Source organism: Trachypithecus francoisi, unplaced genomic scaffold, assembly GCF_009764315.1.
Source record: "Trachypithecus francoisi isolate TF-2019V2 unplaced genomic scaffold, Tfra_2.0 Lachesis_group2, whole genome shotgun sequence".
Classification (NCBI taxonomy): Eukaryota; Metazoa; Chordata; class Mammalia; order Primates; family Cercopithecidae; genus Trachypithecus; species Trachypithecus francoisi.
The window spans coordinates 23,299,552-23,326,536 of NW_022681465.1; the positions used below are offsets into that span (position 1 = coordinate 23,299,552).

At 38.8% G+C, this 26,985-nt stretch overlaps 1 protein-coding gene across 3 annotated transcripts in view; it reads right to left on the reverse strand.

The window, feature by feature from the left end:
- The window catches only part of DCP2 (decapping mRNA 2), a 42,998-nt gene extending 17,140 nt beyond the window's left edge, over positions 1-25,858 (reverse strand). For 2 of the 3 annotated variants that reach the window (XM_033178908.1, XM_033178906.1), the window contains exons 1-7: positions 24,949-25,858; positions 15,995-16,146; positions 12,101-12,228; positions 11,616-11,714; positions 2,595-2,747; positions 2,366-2,478; positions 2,161-2,268 (exon numbers count right to left, since the gene is read on the reverse strand). In XM_033178908.1, the coding sequence (XP_033034799.1) occupies positions 2,161-2,268; positions 2,366-2,478; positions 2,595-2,747; positions 11,616-11,714; positions 12,101-12,228; positions 15,995-16,146; positions 24,949-25,001 (806 nt within the window). In that variant the 5' untranslated portion in view covers positions 25,002-25,858. Of the gene's footprint in view, positions 1-2,160; positions 2,269-2,365; positions 2,479-2,594; positions 2,748-11,615; positions 11,715-12,100; positions 12,229-15,994; positions 16,147-23,696; positions 23,750-24,948 lie in introns of those variants that run through there. The other variant, XM_033178907.1, reaches the window with a different exon arrangement.
- Between the last annotated feature and the right edge of the window lie 1,127 nt (positions 25,859-26,985).

Below are 26,985 nucleotides of genomic sequence, written 5' to 3' on the forward strand. Positions count from 1 at the left end.
TGTCTATCTCCCCCACTGGAATATAAGTTCTATGAGGGCAGAGATTTTAATCTGTACTGCTTTATCCCCATCACCCAGATAAGTGCCTGGTATTCAATAAGTATTTCTTACATGAATTAATAAGCTATTACTATTCTTCATCCTAGACTTTAAAAAATTATCCAGGCCATCTCCTCCCTATAAGTGATTATAGTGTACATTAAAAAATATGGAGAATATAAATCTAAATTTAGATGAAACAAATGAATGTATTTTCCTTTTTTTTGAGACTGGGTTTCCCTCTGTCATCCAGGCTGGAGTGCAGGGCATGATCACAGCTCACCGTGGCCTCAACCTCTCAGGCTCAAGCCATTCTCTCACCTCAGTCTCCGAAGTTGCTGAGACTACAGGCACATGCCACCTTGCCCTGCTAATTTTTTGAAACTGTACAAGTCAGTTACAGACCACATCCTAGCTGGAAGAGGATCTGAGAAAGTAAGTTACCCTCTAAAATATAAAATTAAAGGGCACAATATAATGAATGAGCAAATTAAGTAAAGACCCAATCTCGAATTCTTCTGCAAAAGAATCTAATTTTAAAATGTTGTACTCATGCATGCTGAGCGCGGTAGCTCACACCTATACTCCCAGCACTTTGGAAGGCTGAGAAGGGTAGATCACTCGAGGTCAGGAGTTCGAGACCATCTTTCGACTAATATTACAATAACCATAGATTCTGAAAGACATCAGGCCATTTAGTCCAAGCTCCTGTCCTCAGAATATTCATCTAAAATGGAATGCTACCTATTTAAGAAACACTTACTATAGAAGTGGTTTACTCCTATTTCTGAAGCTCTGTCATAAAAGCAAATCCAAATTACAGAAAATGTAAAAATCAACTCTTTCTGAATCTAACATAGGCAACTTTCTAACAAGGTGATTATGCTTAAAATATATATATATATATATATATATATATGTTTAAAAACACAGGCTTATTTAACAAAGTTACTTCCCCAGCCTACTCTGTAACTGACTTGGATGCAATTAAGTTGTAAGCCAGAGGCCAGGCAGCGTGGCTCATGCCTGTAATCTCAAAACTTTGGGAAGCTGAGGCAGGAGGATCACTGGAGCCCAAGAGTTTAACAGCAACCTGGGCAACATAGGGAAAGTCCCATCTTTACAAAAAATTTTTAAAGATTTGCCAGGCTTAGTGGCATCTGCCCGTTTTCCCAGCGACTCAGGGGACTAAGTGGGACAATTACTTGAGTACAGGAGGTCAAGGCTGCAGTGAGCTGTGATCATGCCACTGTACTCCAGCCTGGGCAACGAAAACAAAAAGTTCCAAGCAAGAAAATGTTCTTCATGGTTCATGTCCAGGTAGTAGTCACTTCTGATAATACACAGTCTCTGATACAAATTTTTTATTTTTTATTTTTTGAGACGAGTCTCGCTCTGTCACCCAGGCTGGAGTACAGCGCCACTATCTTGGCTCACTGTAACCTCCGCCTCCCAGGTTCAAGAGATTCTCCTGCCTTAGCCTCCTGAGTAGCTGGGATTACAGGTGCCTGCCACCACACCCAGCTAATTTTTGTATTTTTATAGTACAGATGGGGTTTCACCATGCTGGCCAGGCTCATCTCGAACTCCTGACCTCAGGTGATCCACCTGCCTCAGCCTCCCAAAGTGCTGGGATTACAGGCGTGAGCCACTGCGCCCAGCTGGGAAATGTTTTTTAAAAGCCCAAGTCTTCACTGTTCTATCTCCAATTTAACAAGTTGTATTAGCATCCTTCCTCTCCCCTACAAGAAAACAAAACTTAATATATCCTCCATCCAAATGTCTTTAGAAACTCAATTATCTTAAAAGTAGGATAAGAGAACAGAGAAGTAACACTAAGAATACACAAGATTTTCTTTTCCTAGTGTTCTATCTAAAAAGTTGGTATCCTCTTGAGTATACTATTTGAAAAGGTGCCTGAAGCTCCTTTCCAACTCCAATTAACCTTTTTCATCTCATCAGAAACCCTTTAAAAAAATCTTCTATTATCTGTGAGACCAGTAACAAAGAGTATCTATAAAAAGAAATCTTACACCCTCTGCAAATTTTAGAAGCAAAATACTATTATTCTACTTTTAAAAACTATCAGAAAATCAGGATTCCATGAATATATTTCTTTACCTCAATTTTTCCACAGTGGGTTTAGCCGGCGTGCTACCAGTTGAGGAAAATCCATTGTCACTGTCTGAGGAATCGCCAAATCTTCGAGAAAGCCAGTCCCTTAATGGTCTGCAGAAACATTAAGAATTCACTTTCAAAATATGGCTAAAGACATAAGATGACTATCACAATCATGAAAGTTTCATTTCAAGAAATATGAACACACCTGATAAAGGGAATGGCCATAAAAAATTTGTTAGGTGCCAAACCAAGTTTGGATTTGGGGGTCATATCATTTCTATGACAAGGCAACTTCTCAATAGAGAACCACTCAATGTTCTAAAATACAGAAGAAAATAATTCATTTAGTTAATTTTTATCAAGGAGTTTATAAAAAGAATTCCCTACCTATTCATTTGGGATACCAGTAACCTGAAAATATGCTTGTTACATACCCGAATTTCTCTTCTAGTTTTTGGGTTAAATTTAGTGTCTTTTGGAATTCCTGGAATGATGTACAAACGAGCAAGCTGGTCATTGATTTGAAGTTCAATGTAATCATCCTTACAAATATAGTCTTTGATATCAAAACCAGTTTCTTCAAAGACCTGGAAACAAAAAATTTGGATGAAACTTTCACTTTAGTTGTTAGGCCTCTAGTTCATTAAAATTTATTCTAAAGACAAAACTCAGAAAAAGGGGACATTAGTTGTATTCACTACTTCTAGAAATGACAGGCTGGTACGGAAGTGCATATGAGATGTAAAAAAAGTTCTTGTGCCCTATTGTTTCTAATACTGTATCCACAGGTGGTATAGCAGGTAGAGAACCAGTCCTCTGTAGACCTGATAGGTGACATTCAAACACACCAAAACTATACACCTTATGCAGAATACAATCCTGAAGGCTCGTGATAGAGGTTTCAAGATTTCCCACTCCTCAAATCTTAACACTTACATACAGAAGGTAAGGTAATTAAATCATCAATCATGTGGAACTGACCCATGCGAGCTGTCTGAGCATTCCCATCAGAGGAAAAGTCCAGATGCTTTGGTTTTCCTTTTCTTTGAAACTAAGGTCTAATCTACTGCTTGAGACAGAGCTTAATAATGTTTCCGATTAATAAATCAATCTTGTTGGCTTAGATTTATAATTTTAACAATTAAGGCTGGTTGACTTAAAAGTTTACCTATCAATATGTGCAACTGTCTTCAAAGACAACATTAAGAGAGTCTAAAGATAAACCAGAAGAGACAATACATTCATATCAAGAATATATTAAAAACTCGGCTGGGCGCGGTGGCTCAAGCCTGTAATCCCAGCACTTTGGGAGGCCGAGACAGGCGGATCACGAGCTCAGGAGATCGAGACCATCCTGGCTAACACTGTGAAACCCCGTCTCTACTAAAAAATACAAAAAACTAGCCGGGCGAGGTGGCGGGCGCCTGTAGTCCCAGCTACTCGGGAGGCTGAGGCAGGAGAATGGCGTGAACCCGGGAGGCGGAGCTTGCAGTGAGCTGAGATCCGGCCACTGCACTCCAGCCCGGGCGACAGAGTGAGACTCCGTCTCAAAAAAAACAAAAAAAAAAAAAACAAAAAAAAAAAAACAAAAAAAACTCGGGGTGTGTGTGTGTGTGTGTATTAGACAAGTAACTGCACTTCAAAAAAATGGGACTGGGCACAGTGACTCACACCTGCAATCTCAGCACTTTGGGAAGCCAAAGAGGGAGGATCACTTGAGCTCAGTTGTTCAAGACCAGCCTAGGCAACATAGTGAGACTCCATCTATACAAAAAATATAAGTAAAAATTAGCCTGGCATGGTGGTGCACACCTGTTTTTCTTCTTCTTCTTCTTTTTTTTTTTTTTTGAGATAGAGTTTCGCTCTTGTTGCCCGGGGTGGAGTGCAATGGTGGGCTCTTGGCTCAGTGCAACCTCTGTCTCCCAGGTCTTGCTTGCAATTCTGCCTCAGCCTCCTGAGCAGCTGGGATTACATGTGCCTGCCACCACACCCAGTTAAGTTTTGTATTTTTAGTAGAGACAGGGTTTCACCATGTTGGCCAGGCTGGTGTCAAACTCCTGACCTCAGGTGATCCACCCGCCTCAGCCTCCCAAAGTGCTGGATTATAGGTATGAGCCACCACACCCGACCGCATGCCTGTTTTTCTAGTTACTCCGTAGGCTGGGGTGAGAGGATCACTTGATCCGAGGAGTTCCAGGCTACAGTGAGCCGTGATCACCGCCCCACTGCACTTCAGTCTAGGTAACAGAGCAAGACCCTGTCCAAAAAAAAAAAAGAAAAAAAAAAAACATAGACTGGGTGCGGTGGCTCACGCCTGTAGTCCCAGCACTAAGGGGAGGCCGAGGCGGGTGAATCACCAGAGGTCGGGAGTTCGAGACCAGCCTGACGAACATGAAGAAATTCCATCTCTACTAAAAATACAAAATTAGCTGGGCGGGGTGGCGCATGCCTGTAATCCCAGCTACTCGGGAGGCTGAGGCAGAAGAATCGCTTGAACCCCCTGAGATCATGCTATTGCACTCCAGCCTGGGCAACAAGAGCAAAACTCCATCTTAAAAAACAAACAAACAAACAAAAAAACAGAAAAAGGTTTAAAAATTTTATATGTTTCTTAAATTCTAGTTTTATAGTTCTTCTCCTTAGCTCCTTAGCTCTGTTCTTTGAATAATGCCTCAAAAATCAGAAATAAGTACACATAGCTAGTCATGTGAATCTGCATAATTGGATATTATGCTGAAAGGAAATTGTATAATCTAAAATCCTTATGGGCTGAGGCTGTTATCTTTGTGTTACAAATACTATCTAACTATATGCTTAATAAAAAAAAGGTACTGAAGAAAAAGTGACAGTTTCAGATTAAAGGAGACTGAAGAGATGTGTCAATTAAATGCAAATGCAACAAATGAGCATGGATTGGATCCTGGATGGGCAAACCAGTGGGAACTGCTGAATCAAATTGGGCAATTAGTGAATGTGAATATGAACTGCCCATTAGATAACAAACAGCACCATATCAATGTTACATTCCTGAATTTGAGAATTTCACTGTGATTACCCTAAAAGAATTCCTCGTTCTTAAAACAAACATGCAGAAGCAATTAAGGACAAAGGGGCATTATGTCTGTAATTTACTCACAAATAATTCAGCAATAATAAAAAAACACTCTGCACACACATTTATCAAAAGTAATACAGCAAATATGGTATAACATTAAAGTCTATTCTTGGAATTAATCTATTCTTCTCTACATATGACACTATCTCATCCTGAATGTAATTTTCATGGGGTCACGCAGCTAGAATGTTTAGTTCTTCTTAGTGCTTTCACTCAACTATGTACTTGTGCTTAGTAAGTGACAGGCACTGCTCTAGGCAGTGAATTTAGTAATGAATGACGCAAGCAGCACCCTTTAAGCAGTTCAGTCTACAACAGAAAAAATTTTAATATAAGTATTATGAGGTAGGAGGAGGGTGCCTAACTCAGTCTTTAGTAGACATCTTTGAGAGTTGGGGGATGGTCACCTTTGGTTATGGACAGGAGTCTATTCTGCTGGGTAAACGGGAGCTAGGACCTAAAAGATAAACAGGAGTTTGCCAAACCAACAAGGAGAAAAAAGGCCTCCTGTTTAGAGAGCCAGGGATGGCTACAGCTTAAGAATTACATGGGAGGAAGTAGTACAACATGAGGCACAACAGCAAGGGTCACCAGCACTCAAAGAGGTAGATTCAAACTGTCCAATCAATTCTGCAAGGGATAAAATAGATTTGCCTGTAAAATTAGGCAAGTATTCTCATTAAATATTTGCCAGGAAAAAGTTTTAATAGTTGAAATATATAAACAGACACCAAAGACAAAAATTTTTATACCACACCTCCTGTGAATCAAATCTATTGCTGTATTATAATATAGCATTTAATTCTCCTGATAAAAGGAGTATCATCAACTTCTCTAATGTTAAATGATAAAAATCCACATGTAAAATTTTTTTTAAAGTGTTACCCAAAGGGCCAGGCACAGTGGCTCACACGTAATCCCAGCACTTTGGGAGGCCGAGGCTGGTGGATCACGAGGTCACGAGTTCAAGGCCAGCCTGGCCAACATGGTGAAACCCCGTCTCTAAAAACACAAAATTTAGCTGAACGTGGTTGCATGCGCCTGTACTCCCAGCTATTCGGGAGGCTGACAGGAGAATCGCTTGAACCCAGGAGGTGGATGTTGGGTTGCAGTGAACTGAGATCGTACCACTGCACTCCAGCCTGGGTGACAGAACAAGACTCTTGTCTCAAAAAAAAAAAAAAAAAAAAAGTGTAACCCAAAGAGCAGCAGTGTACGAGACAATGAAATCCTGTCTATAATCTTCATCCTATAAGCCTACAGGAAGAGGCAGAATAAATTGACTAATAGTTGCTTTGTATTAATTCTACTAAATTATATAAGTGCATATGAAAGTCAGTTTCATTACAATAAAACATTGTTTTGCCAAATAATAAGGAATGATATATTAAATCTTGAAACCACAAGTGAACAGCTAAGTATTATTTGCTTCAAGAAAGTTGATGTTTCACCACAAATCACAACAAAAATACAATTGAGATTATTATGCCTTCTACAGTATTTAGAAAACATCTTTGCCCTGTTAAATAAAACTTATAGGAGGCCATGGTATGGACTGCATTCCCACACTAGGCCCCAACAGACCTAAACAAAATGGAATTACTCATGCTAACATTCCATGTCACCAACCAAACCTAAGTTGTTCTCCTATCCTTCAAGAAATCTGGAGAGAAACAGGTAATAGCCAAATCCCAAAACAGACCAGTTTCAGTCAGCATAAGGAAGTCCCCTCTGCTTTAACCTTTAGAAGAAAACTAATTTTGAAACGCCAAACTGCATTTGGGTTTTGGTTCTGCTTTCCTCAGCTCTTTTCTGTCTTTAAAGCCAACCTCCTTTGCTCAGCCATTGGAATGCTCTTTCTATTTTATGGAATAAAATATTGCTTATTTCTAAAATTGCAAATAAACCCATCACAATCTTTAAATTTGTTGTGACTTTGTCTTTTGACAGTCCTAAATCTATTTCAACAAATCAACTATTCAGAAATAGTCAAATTAACAAAGGTGAGCCAAAAGGTCAAACAGAAGATTGGAAATCACTAATTAAGACTGCCCTAAAAAAAAAAAAAAAAAAAGACAGGTCTGCCCTTAGCTTTCTATTGATAATTACTTACACCTCTTCTCCCTAAGCAGCTTGTCTGCCACTGCTGCTTTAGGCTTAGCCCACAGACTCTTCCTTGTTTGGGGATGTGTCAAATTCTGTTACAGTGTAACAAAACACCTCTGGACTGCCATATATAATAAAATAACAACATTAATATACTGTATGAATGCTATAATAAGCTAAATAAAAATGCTATTAGCAACTTAAAATTGTAAGCGCCCATGGTAGAACTGTGTAACTTAAATGCAAGAAAAAAGTGCTTAAAATATCAGCCTAAGTCTAATAAGTAGTTAGAAAATTAGAACAAAATCTTTCCTCATCTGTTAATACAAGTTGAAATGAAAAGGAAAAACGAGGCATTAATAAACTACAAGAATGGAATAACCAACTGGTTTACAACTGGTAACGTCACTCAGTCAAGCCCTGCAGCTTCTTTTATGCCGCAGCACCACCACGTGGCAGAAGGACAAACTGCAATTCTAGCTGAATATTTTCATCTTTCAAAACAGGCCACTGCTACGGACTAAATTATGTCCCTCCACCGAAAAATTAGTATGTTGAAGCCCTAACCCCCAATGTAACTGTATTTGGAGATAGGGCTTTGAGGAAGTAATAAAGGTCAAATGAGATCCATAAGGGCAGGGCCCTAATCTGACAGGGCTGGTGCCATTTTTACAAGAGATACCAGAGCTCTCCCTGCATATAACCAAGAAGGCCACGAGTTTGCTCAGCAAGGTGTTAATCTATAAGTCACCTTGCTCTTGGACTTCCCAGCATCCAGAACCGTTGCAAAATAAATTTCTGTTGTTTAAGCCACTCCATCTGTGGTATTTTGTTATAGTAGCCCCAACAGACTAAAACAGCAACACTTCACCCTAATCCCGAACTTTATGACAAAGTTGGTCATTTAAAAATCAAAAGTCAACCTTGCCTTTAAAACTCCTATTCCAAAAATTTATTTCCTTAGTCAGCTATAAAAGGATGTCATGGAGATCAAAAAGAATGTTTAGAGGTTAGAATTTTTATCATGAAAATGAAAAAATTATCCCTGAAATTAAGAGACTATGGCTCCTCAGAATGTCTGTGCTTCCCTATGGAACTAGTTTTGTTATTCCAACTAATGTAATATCCTCTTCCTGACCTGGACAACCACCTTACTGCCGTAAGACCAGTCTAATTCCATGTACAGAGCTACAATCAATTCCTCTAAGTAGGATACTATTGATTTCTATTTTGTCCTTCCTTATGAGCAAGAGAACTACAAAGTTTGAGGAAATAAAAGGGAGGACTTTTACAGATACTCTGTCTCATTTCCTACCCTCTACAGAAAGAAAAGCTAAGCTCTTAGGGGATGTGGCAATTCCTCACATTCTCACCAAACTGCTTTCAATTTTAAGAGTTGTGCATTAACCTTCATTTACTCATACACAACAGCTTTGTCTACACGCTGTTGTAAATAATAGCTTGGGCAAGCTGCTTCATATCAAATTTAAAATACAGCATTTTCAATCATTTTTTAATCCTATTACAAAGTGAATAACCACTAATGGTTTTTCTATAATAAACAACCACCAGTAGTTTGTAAAAATTTTCACTATTATCCCTCATTAATAGTTACACCCAAACTTAAAGTAGGCAGTAAACACTGTTGCAGGAAATCAAGTCAAACATATCCAAGGCAATGAATTCTAATGAAATATGCCACAAAATCCATATTACCATTTCAAAAAGTCTTAAATTAATCAAATCACTATCACCTTAGAATTTTTTCCTTAAAGATATTACTTCTAAAGGACTTGAGTTAATCTCCTTAAAAGTCTTTATGGCTTACAGAGGTTAAGTGACTAGCCTCAAGTCTCTAGGGTACTGGGTAACAAAATCTATGCTAGAACAGAAATCTTTCAAGTCCTAGGCCAATCTGCTTTCCCTTATATCATACTTCCTGTTAGTTCAACTTCTCAAATCTCAAGAATAATTGTGTGATACATGATAAATTGTGTGATAAATGGTAAGAACTAAGAATATGGCCAACAATCCATCACAAGGTATTATATAATAGTGAATTGTAAAGACAATAATTGCTATTGAAGTTCAGAGACTACTATTTGCTAGAGTTAACTGGTAAGATTTTAAAATAGAATTTTAAGTAAGAATGAAGGCTGGGCATGGTGGCTCACGCCTGTAATCCCAGCACTTTGGGAGGCTGAGGCAGGAAGATCACTTAAGCCCAGAAGTTCAAGACCAGCTGGGCAACATGGTGAGACCCACATCATTAAAAAAAAAAAAAAAAAAAAATTAGCCAGGCATGGTGGCATGCAACTGTGGTCCCAACTACTTGGGAGGCTAAGAGGCAGGATGATTGCTTGAGCCCAGGCAGTCAAGGCTGCAGTGCACTATGATCATGTCATTGCACTCCAACCTCAGTAACACAGCAAGACCTTGTCTCAAAAAAAAAAAAAAAAAGAGAAAAAAAAAAAAAAGGAATGAACTTCAAAGAACATCCATTATAAACTTCATTTTAAGAAACTAAGGCCCAGTCAAGCACAGTGGCTCATGTCTGTAATCCGAGCACTTTGGGAGGCCGAGGAGGACAGATCATTTGACCTCAGAAGTTCAAAACCAGCCTGGACAACACAGACTTTGCCTCTACAAAAAAAAAAAAAAAAATCAAAAAAATTAGCTAGGCATGGTAGTGCACACCTGTAGTCCCAGATACTCTGGAGGCTGAGGCAGGAGGATGGCTTGAGCCCAGGAAGTTGAGGCTGCGGTGAACTATGATGGTACCACTGGACGACAAAGGGAGATCCTACACCAAAAATAATTTTATGTGTATGTGTGTATCTATATGTGTATATTTATACACACACACACATATAGATACACACACACATATATGAGAGAAAAGAAACTTAAGCCCTATACACAGTTAGTGGGTGGTAGTGGCAGTCCTTCAGGGAAAAGGGATTTGAGTTGGGTTCAGAAACGTATCTAGGTAGGAGCTGAACAGAAGGAACGAGAGGACATTCCAGGTAGGGAAATAACAGCAAAAAAAAATTTTTTTTTTTTTTGAGACAGAGTTTCAGTTTTGTAGTCCAGGCTGGAGTGCAATGGTGACCTCAGCTCACTGCAACCTCTGCCTCCTGGGTTCAAGAGATTCTCCTGCCTCAGCCTCCCAAGTAGCTGGGATTACAGGAATGTGCCACCATGTCCAGCTAATTTTTTGTATTTTTAGTAGAGACGGGGTTTCTCCATGTTGGTCAGGCTGGTCTCAAACTCCCGACCTCAGGTGATCCGCCCGACTCAGCCTCCCAAAGTGCTGGGATTACAGGAGTGAACCACCATGCCCAGCCATAACAGCAAAAATTTAAAGGCTGAAACAAATCAATCAAGTTCAAGAGAGAGAGAATAAACTGTTTTGACTGAAAATACAATAAATTCAGAAAAGGTTAAGATTTGTGTTGGGGAGAGGGGACAGAGTTTCAAAACTTAAAGAATTAAACTTTATTCTATAGGCAGTGGAAAGCCTGAGTGGGTTTTCAGCAACAAACGTCAACTTCTCAGAAAAGTCCAAATTGCGGCCGGGCGCGGTGGCTCATGCCTGTAATCTCAGCACTTTGGGAGGCTGAGGCAGGTGGATCACGAGGTCAGGAGATCAAGACCACAGTGAAACCCCATCTCTACTAAAAATACAAAAAATGAGCCAGGCGCAGTGGTGGGCTCCTGTAGTCCCAGGTACTCGGGAGGCTGAGGCAGGAGAATGGCATGAACCCGGGAGGCAGAGCTTGCAGTGAGCTGAGATCATGCCACTGCACTCCAGCCTGGGTGACAGAGTGAGACTCCGTCTCAAAAAAAAAAAAAAAGAAAATTCCAAATTGTGCACTTGTCAGGAAGCCAAGACTATAAACATAAAATAAGGATTACAACAGCCAAAATGTTTAACCTATAGCAAATCTAATTCTAAAGGGAAAGGAGGGAAAAATGTCATCATAAAGAAAGGAACAAGAGATAAAACAAAATGGACCATTAAAAAAATGGGAACAGATAAGAGAATAAATGAAAAGAGATGTGGATAAAAGAATCAACAGTGATGTTAGAAAAATTTAAGTTACTTCAAGCACTTTCCAGCACTCAAGTTCTGGAAAGGGTTAAGACAGTCCAAAGAAGTCTATATGGCTAAAAAAAATACATTCAGACCCTAACAGCCAAATTTACTGTGTATCAAACTGGAATAACTTACCTCTCTAGCAGCACAATCATGAGGAGCTTCTTCTTTATTTACTTTTCCTTTTGGAAATCCCCAGCCTGATTTTGCTAGGTACCCCTGAACCAGTAGTACCTATAAAACAAGCAGAGGTAAAAAATCAAACTTGCCTTCCTTTTCCATGCTCCTTTCTAAAAATCAAAGGCATTTTTCTCCACACTTCAGGTAACTGTTTATCTTCCATGAGCCTGAATACACTGCCACCAGTGTGAAAGCATTCTGCCCATTAAAAAAAAAAAAGTCTTCAACAATTAAGCGACACTTTTTTGTACCACGCCATAACTGCAACAAGTAAAAAATCTGCAGACCTAGCATGCAGATAAAAATATACAAAACTTGGCCTTTTAGCACTAAAAATCTAAGTATATTTTAAAACCTCAATTTAGAAACACTACATCAATAACAAATTTTGTTAATAGACTAACGATCGCCATTTAACTAAAAATCTTTATTACACTCACATTTTCAAGTGTCTCATCAAGAATAATTGCACCATATGTTGGTACTCCCATTTTATATTCCTTCCATTCGTCCAAAACTTTTTCCACATCTTCACCTTGAGGCAGCAAAAACGGACAATGACTGAAGAGTATAAATAGTGTCAAGGAAGTTACTTTCTCCTTTAATATGGCTTGAGAAATTATATGCAGAAAGAGACCCATTTAAATCAACAGTGTATTTTATGTGAAATTATTCAAATCTTCCCTCATTTAAGTGTAGTATTTTGGCCGGGCATGATGGCTCACATCTGTAATCCTAGCACTATGGAAGGCCGACGCAGGTGGTGTTTTTGTTTTTTCCACATTTGTTTTCTCTTAAAACGTCATTGTTAACTTTTGCATTTATAGCCTACACACAAATCAAGTAAGTCTTGAGTACTCATAGTCCTGGATCCCTGAGTTAACACAAACTAATTCTAGACCATGTAAACACCTAGAACACTTCTCGTTAAGTGAGTCAAATTCATAATACCAGGTAATTACAGATATTAGCGTAATAACAAGAAATAGAATTACATATATAAAATGATAGCAAGAAACAGAAAAAAATATATTGCTAAGAGAAAGAAACTATCACATCAGAAAAACAAAGTGGCTAATTCTGGGAAGGAGAAGTATGAATGAGGTATGCCATTCTATACTGTTTACCACATATATATTGTTTCCATAATGAAGAACACTTTTATGAAGTTTTACTTTAAGGATTACAGAGAAAGGCAAATCCAGGTATTAAGGAAAACATAGCCAGTTTCAAAGAAACTGGGCAGCGTAAAATATTAATAGTAAAGTAAGTAAAATCCAAACCCTGAAATTATATGCTCAGACTTCCAACACTCCATGCTATCAAATGCCTCTTCACTATAACACCGTTAATTATTAAAAAAAAAAAGTGGAGAAAATGATAATCTATGATATTATCTCTCAAAATAAGGTCTTTTAAGGGTTCTCAATTCCTCAATAAAAACTTGTATACTCTGTGTTTTCATTTTGATATTACTCTAACATGCAATCTGAGCATATTTTCAATTATCTAGATGACCATATGTATCAAATACTACCACTTGATTTCACAGACCATACTGGTACTAGTACTACTTTAATTGCTACCGGCTATTAAAAACAGAAATAAAGCTAATCTACAAGTGATGCATTACGATCAAATGACATATGACATAATATAGAAAGTAATGATTCGTAACAGCAGAGAAAGGTGGTGTTAGTACAGGTACACCAAACTCAAAACACCCTCAAAGAAGTCGGCATTATATTCATTCACATTGTGATGAAAAGTCTGGTTTAAAAAAAAAAACATTGCATCAAATTCATTTTATTAATTTCAATTTTACGTGTTCTACAATTCTGTAATTTAAAATTTGTTTCATAGTTGTAGTACAAATGAAATAGGTCCTCAGAGCCCAAGTCAGTCAGTCATCTATGACAACACTGTAAACTGGCCAGGTGTGGTGGCTGATACCTGTAATTCTAGCACTTTGGGAGGTCAAAGCAGGAGGAATGTTTGAGCCCAGGAGTTCAAAACCAGCCTGGGCAACATAGTAAGACCCTGTACCTACAATTTTTTTTTAAGACAAGTGCAAAGTTAATCTCAATATAATTAGTCGATGCCTTCATTTTGGGAAGGGGAAAAAAGATACAAGCTTGGATACAACATTAACCATTCCACGAAGCTCTATGGTTCTATAAGGGCCTGTTAAGATTCTAAAAGGTATTACAAGTCTGGCTTTACACATTTAGTAAAATCCCTAGCAGAACTTCAGCCAAGGAGCAAATCTGGGATACTTTTGTCTGTATCCACATTGCTGAGTGCTTACTGAAGAAAAAAAAAAAAAATCACAAGACTATGCATAATTTACAAAAGAGAAAACAGAAGCATGGACAAGTTCCACAATTTACCCAAAGATACATAGCTAGTAAGTGGTAGGGAAAGGATGCTAACTCAAAGGATGTGGCTCCAGAACTTATGCTCTTAACAAAGTAGGCAGTCTTCTCTACTGCAATATCTCACATGTACCATCAACTCAACTTGCCCATAACTGAACCCGTCAATCCCCTACAACATTTCTCATTTTCCTGTCAATGGGATGGCAGTCTCATATACTCAACTGCTCATACTACAAACCTGGGTACCATCCTTTCTTCTACTTCTCCTCAGATATCCAAGTCATCACCAATCTTACCTCCTAAATAACTTTCAAATTTGATCTCTTCTATTCATTTCTACTACCACAGGCTTTCTCTCTCTAGTAAATTAATAAAATAGCATGTTAACTAGATGCTCAGAATCCAATCTTGCCTTCCTTCAATTCACTGTTCACACTATTCCACAGTAGTCTTGAGAAACACCCCCATGGGAAGAAATAAGCAAATGTGTGAAAATGTTAATAATAAATGAATACAGATGAAGGGTATGATGGCAGTTGTCATGTTCTTTAGTCATCTCCAAAAGTTACATTTTCTTCCAAAATAAAAGATTTTTTAAATGTTTTTTAAATATGGCCTACAAGACCCCTACACGTTTTAGCCCCTGAATTACTCTGTAGCATCATCTCTTATCTTTCCCATTTAGTCTAAAATACAGTAATTTTTTTTCACTTCCTCCAATTTTCCTCACATAAATCACTATCTCAAAGAAGGCTTCTATTTAGCTTCCAAAATTTTTTTTTTGAGTAATAGTTAACATTTATTACTTATTAACATTTATTGATCTCTGTGCCAGGTAAACGATTTACATGTACAAATATATGTGTCTCAAACTTATCCTTTGAATTAGGCACTATTAATAACCTTATTTTTCAGGAAGAAACTGGGATCGTCATCTAAGAGAAATTAAATAACCTACCCAATATTTTCAAGTGGCCAAGATGGGAATCAAACTCACAGCCTCCAAATCGTAAGCAGGTATCCCTCTTCCGTTCCCACTGAACCCTGGGCTTCCATATCACATCCTACCACACTGCACTGTAATCATTTCCTTTCTTTTCTCATCTTCTTGAAGATACTGAGTCCACTCTGTTCACTGCATAAGGCCTGGCACAGAGTAACCATGCAGTTACTTAATGAAGTGTACCACATTAAACATTCCTTCTCCATGTAACTATTCTTAGTTAACTAAAAGAAACATACCTAAAACAAAGGTTCTTGGTGTTTTTTAAAAGCAGGGAAAGTATAAAACTCAAGTGCAATCACACACAAAGTGTTATCCAAAACCATAAAGTTGCTCTAGTAGAGTTGTAAGTCCATACAAAATAACCAAAGCAAAACGGGACTTGGTTATTTTAATGTTTCCATAACTAGATTGTAACTCCTGAAAAGCAGTCTACTAAGATTTCTCCAGAGAACCTATCACCAAGGCCTTTAACAAAGATAGTGCTCAATATATTTCTATTCCCCTTTGATTTCTCATTAACTTCTACACATTTAATCAAATGGTTTGATCATTTCTTTCTTTGAAATCTGTCTCCCATCAGTGTTTTCTTTGTAGTCCCACAACTATGGCTCAGGGACTTATTGCCCTGAATCTCAAGTGATGTAACATACCAACCAATAAATCTTGGATACTGTTTTTGTTTGTTTGTTTGAGACAAGGTCTCGCTCTGTGAGATTAAAGATCATCTGGTTACATGGAGCAGCAAGAGTAAAGTTCTACAAATAGGCTAGCTATTCATGGGAAAAAAATGATTATTATTAAATTGTCTACTATTTATGTTTGACAATTTTTAGTAATCAAGTATGTTTTTCTCTAATAGTTTTAAAATCTGAAAAGACAAGCAAAAAGAAATTTGTGCTAAAATATATTGCTAACAAGAAAGATAGTCATTATAGTAATAAAAAGGATATCAGCTTTAGCAAAGTCTCTTATCCCACACTGAGGTAATCCTGGTGTGTTCTGCATGTAGAAATCCAAGTAAAACCAATGGGCAAGTTCAATCTGAAAACACACTCGGATTGCATTGTCTCTTTCCTCGCTGGGAATATGCAAAATAAATCGGCTGTCAAAAACAAAACGCATATAAAAATTAAATTTACAAACTATAACGATTTATCTTAGGCTATTTAAGTGCTTCATACCTGACCCACCAACTTAGAAAAGGGACCAAGAGCAGTACTGCTGTTCAAGGAAGCAATTAATATTTGAAGGAAATTACTATAGGGAAGATGAGTCTTAAAGAGAGAGGGAGAAGACACCACACGTATCTCACTTTTAATACAATTTGTTCCGAGCCTGTGCACCCTCTGTTCACAAGTACAGAGATCAGCTTAAGAGCTCACTAACAACAAAAGTGCGCAAGAAAACCTCCACTTCCTCCCATGTCTGGCAACATTTCCAAGAATACAGGTAAATATATTCATACAATTACATTTTTAAATGTATGCTATTACATTATCTTCACATATAAAATATTACCAAGAAATATTGGAAAATAAACCAATATTCTGTGGCTCATTAATACACTAGACTTCTCAAAGAGCCTCACCTGCAGTCTCGGTTCAAACTTTCAAATATACTCACTTTTCAAAACCCTAAATTGTCTTTTCCATGTACATTGAGGAAAGGAGGGAAAGACATATTTCTTTTACATATAATATAAAGTATATTGCTTGCACACATATGTAATTAGGATAATGAATCTCTTTATTATGAAACATACAAGTTAAAATTCATCAATCTAAATGAATGTTGTAACTTACAGCAGTCATTAAGCAGCTATCAATTACTTTTTCCAATGTTAAGCATTTTTGGTAATCCTTTTTCCCAGTAACCATTAGAGACAGATTCAAGTCCATTGGTTTTTAAAGTCATTTTTTAAATTTAAAATAGTACCACCCAGTTTGATTACTTGTTTAATCACTATCATAGTAAATAATTCTTGGCTGTTTCCAAATTTCAAATAAGAATACTCTTCTCCAATTATAAGAGGACCTTCTCAACAAAGGAATTAAAAATTAGCCAGGCATGGTGGCATGCATCTGTAGTCCTAGCTACTCGGGAGGCTAAGGCAGGACGATCACTTGAGCCCAGGTGTTCAAGGCTGCAGTGGGCTATGATCATGTCACTACACTCCAGCCTGGGTGATGACACACTGTCTCAAAAACATATATATATATATAAAGAAATAAAAACAATGCTGGAGTGGCAAAAGGCATTTTAATCAGGTTTTTAGGAATTGCAATTTGGGAGACACAAGTCTAGTAAGCAGCTAAATCATGTTCCATTCAGGTAAGGTTAGGCAGAGCTTGTAAGGGCTACTGTAAATTTACGTATCTGGAAGGTTTTAGCACAGTCCATGATTAATGATGGCTGGTTGTCAGCTCAGGATGTCTCTAGTCAGTGATCAATATAGTTGAGCATGGTTCTCTCCCCAGGAGGTTGATGAGGCCCAGTATATACACCTCAAGCCAAATGCAGCTAGTTTTACACTTTGGCCCAGTTCAGCAGGTGAAACTCCATCTAAATGTGTATGTGATTGGGATCCAGCTCCTTATGCCCTCCTGGTTCCTTTTTGGATATTTTGATATAATCATCTCCATTGTGGATTTTCTTTTCACAATTCAGATCCATCAGTTTCATTTTGGAATTTTTTCCCCCACAATTCAGATTCATCAGTTTCATCTTTAAGACTTAGTCTTCTGATCTGTTCCAGTCTGAATCAGCTGTCCTCTACACCCGGTACACATCTGTCACCTCTACACTGCCCTTTCACTAGCATCTTATCGTTCCCTGTGCCTTTATCCCACAGAGGTCATGTTTCTTGTATTTCTGTCTTCATCCTCCTTAATTCACTTCCCTGTTTCCACGAAGTACATCTTCACATATCTTATGGAGGAAGGATGCAAAGGGGAGGTAAATATTGAGATACTATACCTCTGAAAATGTCTTTATCCTCATACTTGATAATTTGGGTAAAGAATTCTACGTTGGAAATGATTTTCTTTCAGAATTTTCAACAGTGCTCTCTCATTCCAACTTCCAATTTTGATATTGAGAAAATTGAAGCCATTCTTTTTTTTTTCTTTTTACTTCTAACTTGTGCCAAGGACAAAAGCCATTCAGATTCTTAATGTTTTGTATATGACTTTTTTTTTTTCTAGTCTGGATGCTTCTGACATCTCCCTTCTGCCCCCAGTGTTGTGAAATTTTGCAGTGTCTATTTTTAATCCACTGCACTGTCATTCCATAGAGCATATGTACTTGGAAACTCATATCCTTCAGTGCCGAAAAGTCTCGTAAGTCAATCCTACTATGAGTCTTTATGTTTCTATATTGCCTTACCAGGCATGGTAGTACATGCCTCAAATTCCAGCTACTCAAGCCAAGGAGTTCAAATCCAGTCTGGTCAACAATACCAGACCCCGTCTCTATTTTTTTTTTTTTTGAACTAGCTCCCTATATCAATTACATTAATTTTGCTTTTCATTTTTCCTAGTTCTCCTCAGCTCCCCTCTGTTGAAATGCTGAAATTTTAACTGTCAGAGGCAAATGTAACATTGCCTTAGGGACCTGTGGGGAAGGGGAGGGGAATTACTCAGTGTAATGTTTTTCAGGACCAAGTGATCTATTTTCTCTATTTAAGAAACGTGTTCATCTTACTTTAAGAGAAACCCAAACATCATCAGTTTTGTTAACATCTTGGTTTTTGAAAGAACTTCAATCTGTAATTGGCATTCAGAATGCCCTTGGCATGGCAGTCTGTGTGATGGCATTTAAAACCTGTGAAATTCTTGAGCCCAACTTGATTAACCAAAACTGATAACCACCACCTTTATCTTTTAAAGTCTGTTTTATCTTTATTTTAAAAAATGAAAAACCCTCAAGTGTAAGAGCCAGCTCCCTGTCTACTCACATAAAGGAGAAGCCTATAAATGAATAAACCCCCTCAAATGTCTCATCATTAATATAAAAAGGCATCCAAAAATCACCTACCATCTAAGGAAAATGTGAAGCATGACAAGAAAAAGTTTAACTGACCCTGAAGAAAACATAATTGAGGAACCAGAAGAAAACAGGGGGGTTGAAAGATGGAATTATTATCCTAAAAGAAATCTAAATGGGTATTCCTTTTTCAGAGCAACTGTATTTCTCTTTTTTAAAATGTACAATAACTAAGTAAGACCCCTGGGGGGGGTAAAAAAACAAAAAACAAAAAACTATGATTACTATAGCCAACAGAAGCAGTGGAAGGTAGTATTAAGGATATCACCTAGACACTGATACTCAAAATGTGGACCCTAGACCACGTGGGAACTAAGGCTGAAAAAAGAAACAGGTATTTTAGACATTAAAGGACTCAGTCTACTTCCTAATGACCCCCCTCAAAGAAATTAACTTAAAATGCGCACAAGCAAAACAAGAATGAAAATCAAGAAAGGATAAAACATGATATCCAAGAAAGAATAAGTACCACCTTAGAGAGCTGTGAAAGTGAATTCTAGTATTCTAGTTGCTAAGCAAGTCTGGGGAGCAACTAGCCCAGACTGGATTAGGAGGATGGAGGTCCCCAAGAGCAGAATCAAAAGGGAAAAAAGGATTCTGTAGAAAGTGTGACTGAGGATAAAATACGGAAGCAGATGAGAAGGGGTGAAAAAAGCAGCTAGAAACTTTGGACATATTAGGAGAGGTACATGTACAACAGAATTATAGTCCAAATGTGAAGCAAAAACACCAAAGTTAGAACAGAAAGCCAACTGTCCCCTCCCCTCAAAAAAATGGATTTCAAGAATAGCCAGAAGGGGCCTGGCATGGTGGCTCCCACCTGTAATCCCAGCACCTTGGGAGGCCAAGGCAGGCAGATCACCTGAGGTCAGGAGTTCAAGACCAGCCTGGCTAACACATGGTGAAACCCTGTCTCCACTAACAATATAAAAAATGATGTGGTGGCAGACACCTGTAATCCCAGCTACCCGGGAGGATGAGGCAGGAGAATCGCTAGAACCCGGGAGACAGGGGTTGCAGTGAGCTGAGACCACGTCATTGCCTCCGGCCTGGGCAACCGAGAGAGACTCTGTCTCAAAAAAAAAAAAAAAAAAAAAAGGCTAGAAGGAATCAGGCAATAATAACGAAAGCATATATTTATTTCCCTGAAGAAAAAACTTAATTGTACCATCATTTTGACCAATTTGTAGGATATAAGAAAGGAGAATTCATTTAGATATTCTGCAAGACACTTACAAAGGGATCCTGACTATGCCCTGATGGAAAAGAAACTAGCCACCGAAGACTTGCCTCTACTGTAAAAACTATATAGCTACTTACACTGTATTTTTATTGTTCAGCTTTTACAATCAACAAATAGTACAAAATATAACAGACTTAACTTTACAAAATGGAATACAAATATTATCAATCCTAATTTTTAAAAAGTTAATCTGGATAGAAGCCGAGGGAATGGGCAAGAAAAAATGAGGCACTCATCATCTCACCAGATCGGAGACTCAAGAAATACTGTAAGTTCGTAAAACAAATATAATTTTAAGTATATTAAAGTCACAAAGGGGCCAGCATGGTAGTTCACACCTGTAATCTCAACACTTTGGGAGGTGGAGGCAGGAGGATTGCTTGAGGCTACAAGTAAGTTCGAGACCAGGCTGGGCAAAGGGATCCCATCTCTACCAAAAAAAAAAAAAAAAATGTATTTAATACCTGGGCATGGTGGTACATGCCTATAGTCCTGGCTACTCAGGAGGCTGAGCCAAGTGGATAGCTTGAGTCCAGGAGTTGGAAGTTACAGTGAGCTATGATCATGCCTGGGCAATGGAGCAAGAACCCTGTCTCTAAAAAAAAGTCAAAGTCACAAAGGCAAACAATGGAACAATTTAAAATACTGACAGAGACATATTGGAAGAAGGATGGGGCAATAGTGGGTGTGGTAAACTGAACTCTCACCTAGTATCTACCAAGTTGAACCAAATCCCCAATTCAATATAGAAAGCTGACAAAACGAGAAAGTGGCACAAGTATATTTTAAAATACTGAGGTATCCACCAGAACTTAAAACAAGTAAAAGTCAATGCCTCAACAGGAATAGAAAAGGGTAGGGTAAGAAACTAAGACTGTTGCCTGTCATTTAGAAACCTGTCTGTACTCTAATTTTCAAAACCATGTACATAATTACATATTTTTAATAGGAAAAAGTTCTTAAGTTTATAAGAGCTGATGTATGAAAATTAAACATTTAATGCTTTCATTCTGTGAATGCTTTTGATCTGTTTTAAAAGTTTAAAAGTATGTGTACATATGTGTATATATGTGTATATAGTAATAGCTGAAATAAAATGCCTTCCACTACAATTTGTTATGGGAAAAACTGCATCACACAAAATATTATTTTCTCAGTGTTCCTACAAACAGGACATTAGCACAAGGATTGCAATTAGAAAAATGTTCCAGTTGAATTCAACACTAAAATGGCTAGCTGAAGATGAGCACAAATTATTTAATTAATCTATGCTATCACCAAAATAGCAGTGACACTAGTTGCCAGAAAATACCTTTCTCCTTTTAACACTAGTGTGGCCTTACTATACCCAACTCTTAAAAGGGCTTTAAAAAAATTCCAAGCATTTATTTGAACCAACCAACTTTTCCAACTTTTCAGTTTCTGCTTTAAAAACATGCTTTTCAATTCTTTAATAAGCTAGTTTAAACAGTATTGAAAAAATGTGTATTTGAGTTTTAATGCCAAAAATCATGGTGTATTAAAAACAAGTATCATAAAATGCTACAGATTTACCTTTACACATACTTTTTAAATTATAAAGCAGTTTTTGTTCACTAGAATATTTTAAGACAAAACTCTTCCCTTCCTCTCCTCTAATTCTATTCCACTCAGAAAGTAAACAGTATTATTAGTTCGGTGCATATTCTTTCGGCACACAAATACATACACCTCCCCCCCTCCCAACACACACACACTTAAAAATTTGTTTTCACAAAAGGCACCAAGTGACTAAATAAGTATTTCACTCAGTATACTGTGTACATCTTTTCAACACACAAATATTTTCCCTCAGTTTACTGCATGCTAATTGCCTGAGGAACTTATAATGGCTGCACAATATTCCAACAAATGGAATATTCCATACTAAAGCATCTGTCTTAGGTTATGAGCAGTCTAATGGTTACAAAGTCACATTTTGAAAATTTAAGTCTCCTGCTCTCATTTCTCACATCAAAAGGCAAGATTTAACAGAAACATGTAACTTATCAAAAAACAAAGTAACACTCAAAAAAACTTCCTAAATACACTAATAATAAGCAACAGAACTGGGGCAAAAAAATGAAGGGAGTAAAAACAGGCATCTAGATCCAATTCATAAATCAAGAGGTATGTAAAAGAGAACAAAGAAGTTCAGAAAAATCAACTCAAATTAAGCTTTATTTTTACAGAAGTTTACCAAATTCTAAGTGTAAAAAAAAAGTTTTAATCCACAATGAAAAGCTTGAATCAGTAACATTAAAAATCTTTCAATTAATCAAAGCTATAAATATTAACTTGAAAATGGCATTTATTTTAAAACCTGAAGTTTTGAGAAATGTTTACTTGGTTTCATTATTATAGCTAGCCCTAATTTTTAAATATATCATATCCTTGTTTATACAGCCAAAAAAAGTAACTGCAAAAAGCAATTTCTCGAAAGGAAAAAAGTCACTCCATTCAAAAATATTTGTATAACAGCTTAAACACACTCACTGGAAAACCAAGTATCTTTAACACTTGACAGGTGCTTAATATATTGTTTACAAAACACAACGTAATTATTTTGTGAATAGGTTCCATACATAAAATCGTAATAGCTGACATCACTACTTTAAACGATGTAATCCTAAATATGCAAATTAACCCCAATACTAGTAGGAAGACTAGCTCTGATGTCTGTAAAATGTGTAAGATTACCACATATTTTTGTAAATCAACTCTTACCCCATTAACCCAGAGCCAATTACTGATCACCTTTCTAAATACCTATCTTTAATTTTTTTCTAACTATAAAATGTATACCCGTTAAAAAATCTTGGAAACAAAGATCACAATCTCATAATCCCACTATTGGTTCACGTGCTTCTAGTCATTTATCCAAATACACATATCAAATTCAGTTTTTTCCTTTTTTTTGTTATTTGGGACAAGAAACTAAGTGCCTTTTCAGTGGTTCATTTGAATCTACCACACTTCAAAAATTAAACATCTACCATCACCAAAGAAGTACAACGCCATTTTTATTAGTTGCAAAATTAGACTACTTTTCTGTATGTATTTTCGTGAGGTTTAAAACGTTAGGCTTATTACTTCTTCCTGGTGTGAGAGAAAAAGCACAGGCACTGTAAAGAAAAAGGAATAGATTTCAAATCTTGATTTTGTCAATTAGGATGAATGTGACCTTATGTAAATTACAAAGTTCCTGAACCTGTTTGCGCAGATGAAAATGAAAATATACTAACTGCACCTACCAAACAGGGCTAATTGAGGATTAAATAAAACAATACATGTAAAGGTAGTGCCTGGCCCACAGTAGAAACTCCAGGCCGGACGTGGTGACTCACGCCTGTAATTCCAGCACTTTGGGAGGCCGAGGCGGGTGGATCATGAGGTCAGCACTTTGGTAGGCCGAGGCAGGTGAATCACAAGGTCAGGAGTTCGAGATCAGCAAGGCCAAGATGGTGAAACCCCGTCTCTACCAAAAATACAAAAATTAGCCGGGTTGTGGTGGCGGGCGCCTGAAACCCCAGCTGCTCGGGAGGCTGAGGCAGAAACTCGCTTGAACCCGGGAGGCAGAGGTTGCAGTGAGCCGAGATCGCGCCACTGCATTCCAGGCTGGGCGAAAGAAAAAAAAAAAAAAACCTCCACAAATACCAGTTCTTTACTTTCCATTAAAAAAACAGCGTGAAGGAGATACAAGTACTAAAAGCCTGCCCTTTAAAATATAAATACAGTAACTGTGAGCGAAAAGGTGTTATCACTTGTAATCACAATCCACACACACTTAGCGACAACTCCGGGTATCACTGCACCCCAAATTTTACCTTCGGAAAGGAAGTATTTTTAAGTACCCTACACGTGTTTGGCTATCAGAAATCAGAGTTGACAATGGGGAAAAATGCAAAAAATTTCTCATGTGAAGTATACACCCTGAGTTAAAACCCCGCGGCTGAGAATTTCCTTTAAAATAGGGTAATTAAGGATGAAAAGAAAAGCAGCTCTACATTTTTCCCTCTCTCCCCAAAACACAAGTCTAGGGATGAGAAAAAAAGTAATTCCTTACAGGAATTTACAGAGAACGCCACGGACAGATAACACGCAGGCGTCAGAGTAAGTCCGAAAAATTGCTCCTTGCGCAGGTCCGCGTACCTGGGATCCTAAGGCTTAAATCACTATCCTGGGGTCTTCCTTCAGAATCGGGGAATGAGACAGAGGGAGGAGGGGGTGCACGGCGTGGAAAAGTCACAGAGGCAGAAAAAACAATGGGAGAGGGAGGCGGCGGCGGCAAAACACTAAGACCCAGGCTCCGGCGAAGCGGCTGCGCCTGCGGAAAATCAAAATAGTTGAGTAACTTAAAAAATAAGGAAATTCCGTGTTCTCTGAGGGGAAGGACGGAGGGCCGTGAGAAACAGGGAGGCTGCGGCGGAAAGAGGGGCGGTGGCGTCGGAGAGCAGGGTCGACGATGGAAAGCGAGCAGCGGCGGGAGCGGAAAGCGAGGACCTGGACGTGGGCCGGGGAGAAAACCCGGAGGCCTCTGGGGGTCGGCGAAACTGAGAAAACCCGATGGGGGCAAAAAGGGGTCGGGCAGCGCAGTACCTGCAGAGATCGTCCAGGACGCTGCCGGGAATCTCCACCCGTTTGGTCTCCATGATGAGAACCCACAGCAGGAACAGTGCATCCCGGCTCCGCGCGGCCGGGAACTGACGGTACGGCACGAGGACTCCGGCTCGCCGGAGAGCGGACAGCCGAGGCAGCCGCGGCAGAGACGACGCCAACGGAGACGAGAAGGGGAAGGAGCGGGACCCGCTCACTTCCGTCCCACTCCCTCAGCCTTGGACCCAGAGACTGGGCCAAGGCTCGGGGCGGAGCCCCTGGAGTCACGCCCCTGCTCGCTTAAAAGGCCCAATGGGAAGCTGAAGAATTGGGACCCTAAACACGCTAAGCCAATGAGACGTTTGTTTATTGGTCCGCTACTTCCAATCCGTCTTCAAGCTGCTCAGTTGCTACTCAGAAAACCAACTTCCCGCCGCCTTTGGGGTGGCTACACGCAGGCGTACCATGCCTCCTGCGCGCTTCTAGGAAGTTTAGAGGGGTCGGGGCTTACCGTGTAGACGCCGAGACCCACGTCCGGGACTTCGGCCTGTTGTGCAGGACATCGCGGTGACTGAGCTCTTTCCTCTGCAGGGCCGACCCTGAGGATCAGTTCAACACAAGAGTATACTCGCGATTCCTGTCACCAAGTATCATGCACTTATCGCTGCCCCCAGCAACTCCAGGCCAAGAGCTGTGCCTCTTTCACTACAAACCCTTGGAGACGGTATCCATTTTCGAGGTGGCTCACCTCTGTCCTGCCTTAGGCACCTCGTTCCAAGTATGAAGACAAGGACTTTATCTCAGTATCTGGCACCTAGCAAAATCTTAGAAAATACTGATTTAAGCTGAACTCTGATCTGTATTCCACCCTCTGCACAAAGCAACCCCAACCTGCTCGTCCTTATTCATTCCTCATCTTGCTTAATGGAGTCCAATCCATTTGGGATCTTTGGAGAAACTAGATCCATCTGTTCTTCTTCCTCTTACATCAGACCCACAGGCCCACACACACCTGCTCCGTCACAAGTTTAGTCTGTTCTACCATTTAATCTCCCATCTTTTGTCTAAATTTGTCAAATGCCATTGTGTACTTCAGTTTTGCATCATTTCTCCATACTACAGCGAGAGCTGCCTAACCAGTGACCCCTGCCTCCATTCGTGGCCTGTGCAACTGCCTACGAACAAGTTATCTTTTCAGCTTCTGCTGTATGATCAAGCCCAAGGTCCCTTGGCATAAGAGGCCCGCCACCATCTATTTTGCTCCCCTGTTTTCCATCTTTTTTTTCCCCTGTCTTGGAGAATTCCTCAAATTTATCTTCCCAACAACTACAGAGGTTTTACTTCTTTGGAGTTCTATTTTGTTCTTCAAATGCCCCTTTATTGTGGTGTCATATTCTTGCTTTATATATTTTATTTTATCCTTCTGAGGATTTTAATAGATTTTGACGTCTTCTTCTCCCTGAGTAGTCTTATTCCTCTCAGCTGCTTTTTGCTATTATATTGGTCTCATCTATCCTATTAGAAGCATCTGTAGTCCTTGACTATTCACTTACACTTAAGAGTAAAGCCTTCACCTGGAGTCAAGTGCCTTGAAAGCTAATTGGAAGCTCTAACCTTGTAGATGGGACTTGTTTCCTGAGAGCTTCGCTGTAGGATGACCTGGCTGAGCTGTTGGTTGGAAACATATGGCATCAGTATCTGTACGTAATTCTTTCTGCTGATCAAATTCCCTAAAGAGAAAATGCTTCCAGGCACAGCTTCATGTATTCTGGGAGTCTAGTACAGAAGCACAGGCTGCAGTATTCCATTTGCTTTATTCAGTACTCCTGGCACAGTCCAAGTCTTATTTTAGATTTCCTAAGAAGAGGCACTGAGACAAGGTTTTGAGTGCAGAAAGCCTGTGAGGGAGGTGATCCAGGGAAACACTGGTAGCAGAGCAGGAAAGTGAGTCAAGGAAGGGAAGAAAGCCAAAGGGTTTATTATCAAGGAAATTAGCACTGTGGTTAACTGGAGTTTACTGTCACTGGAGAACTCTGGAGG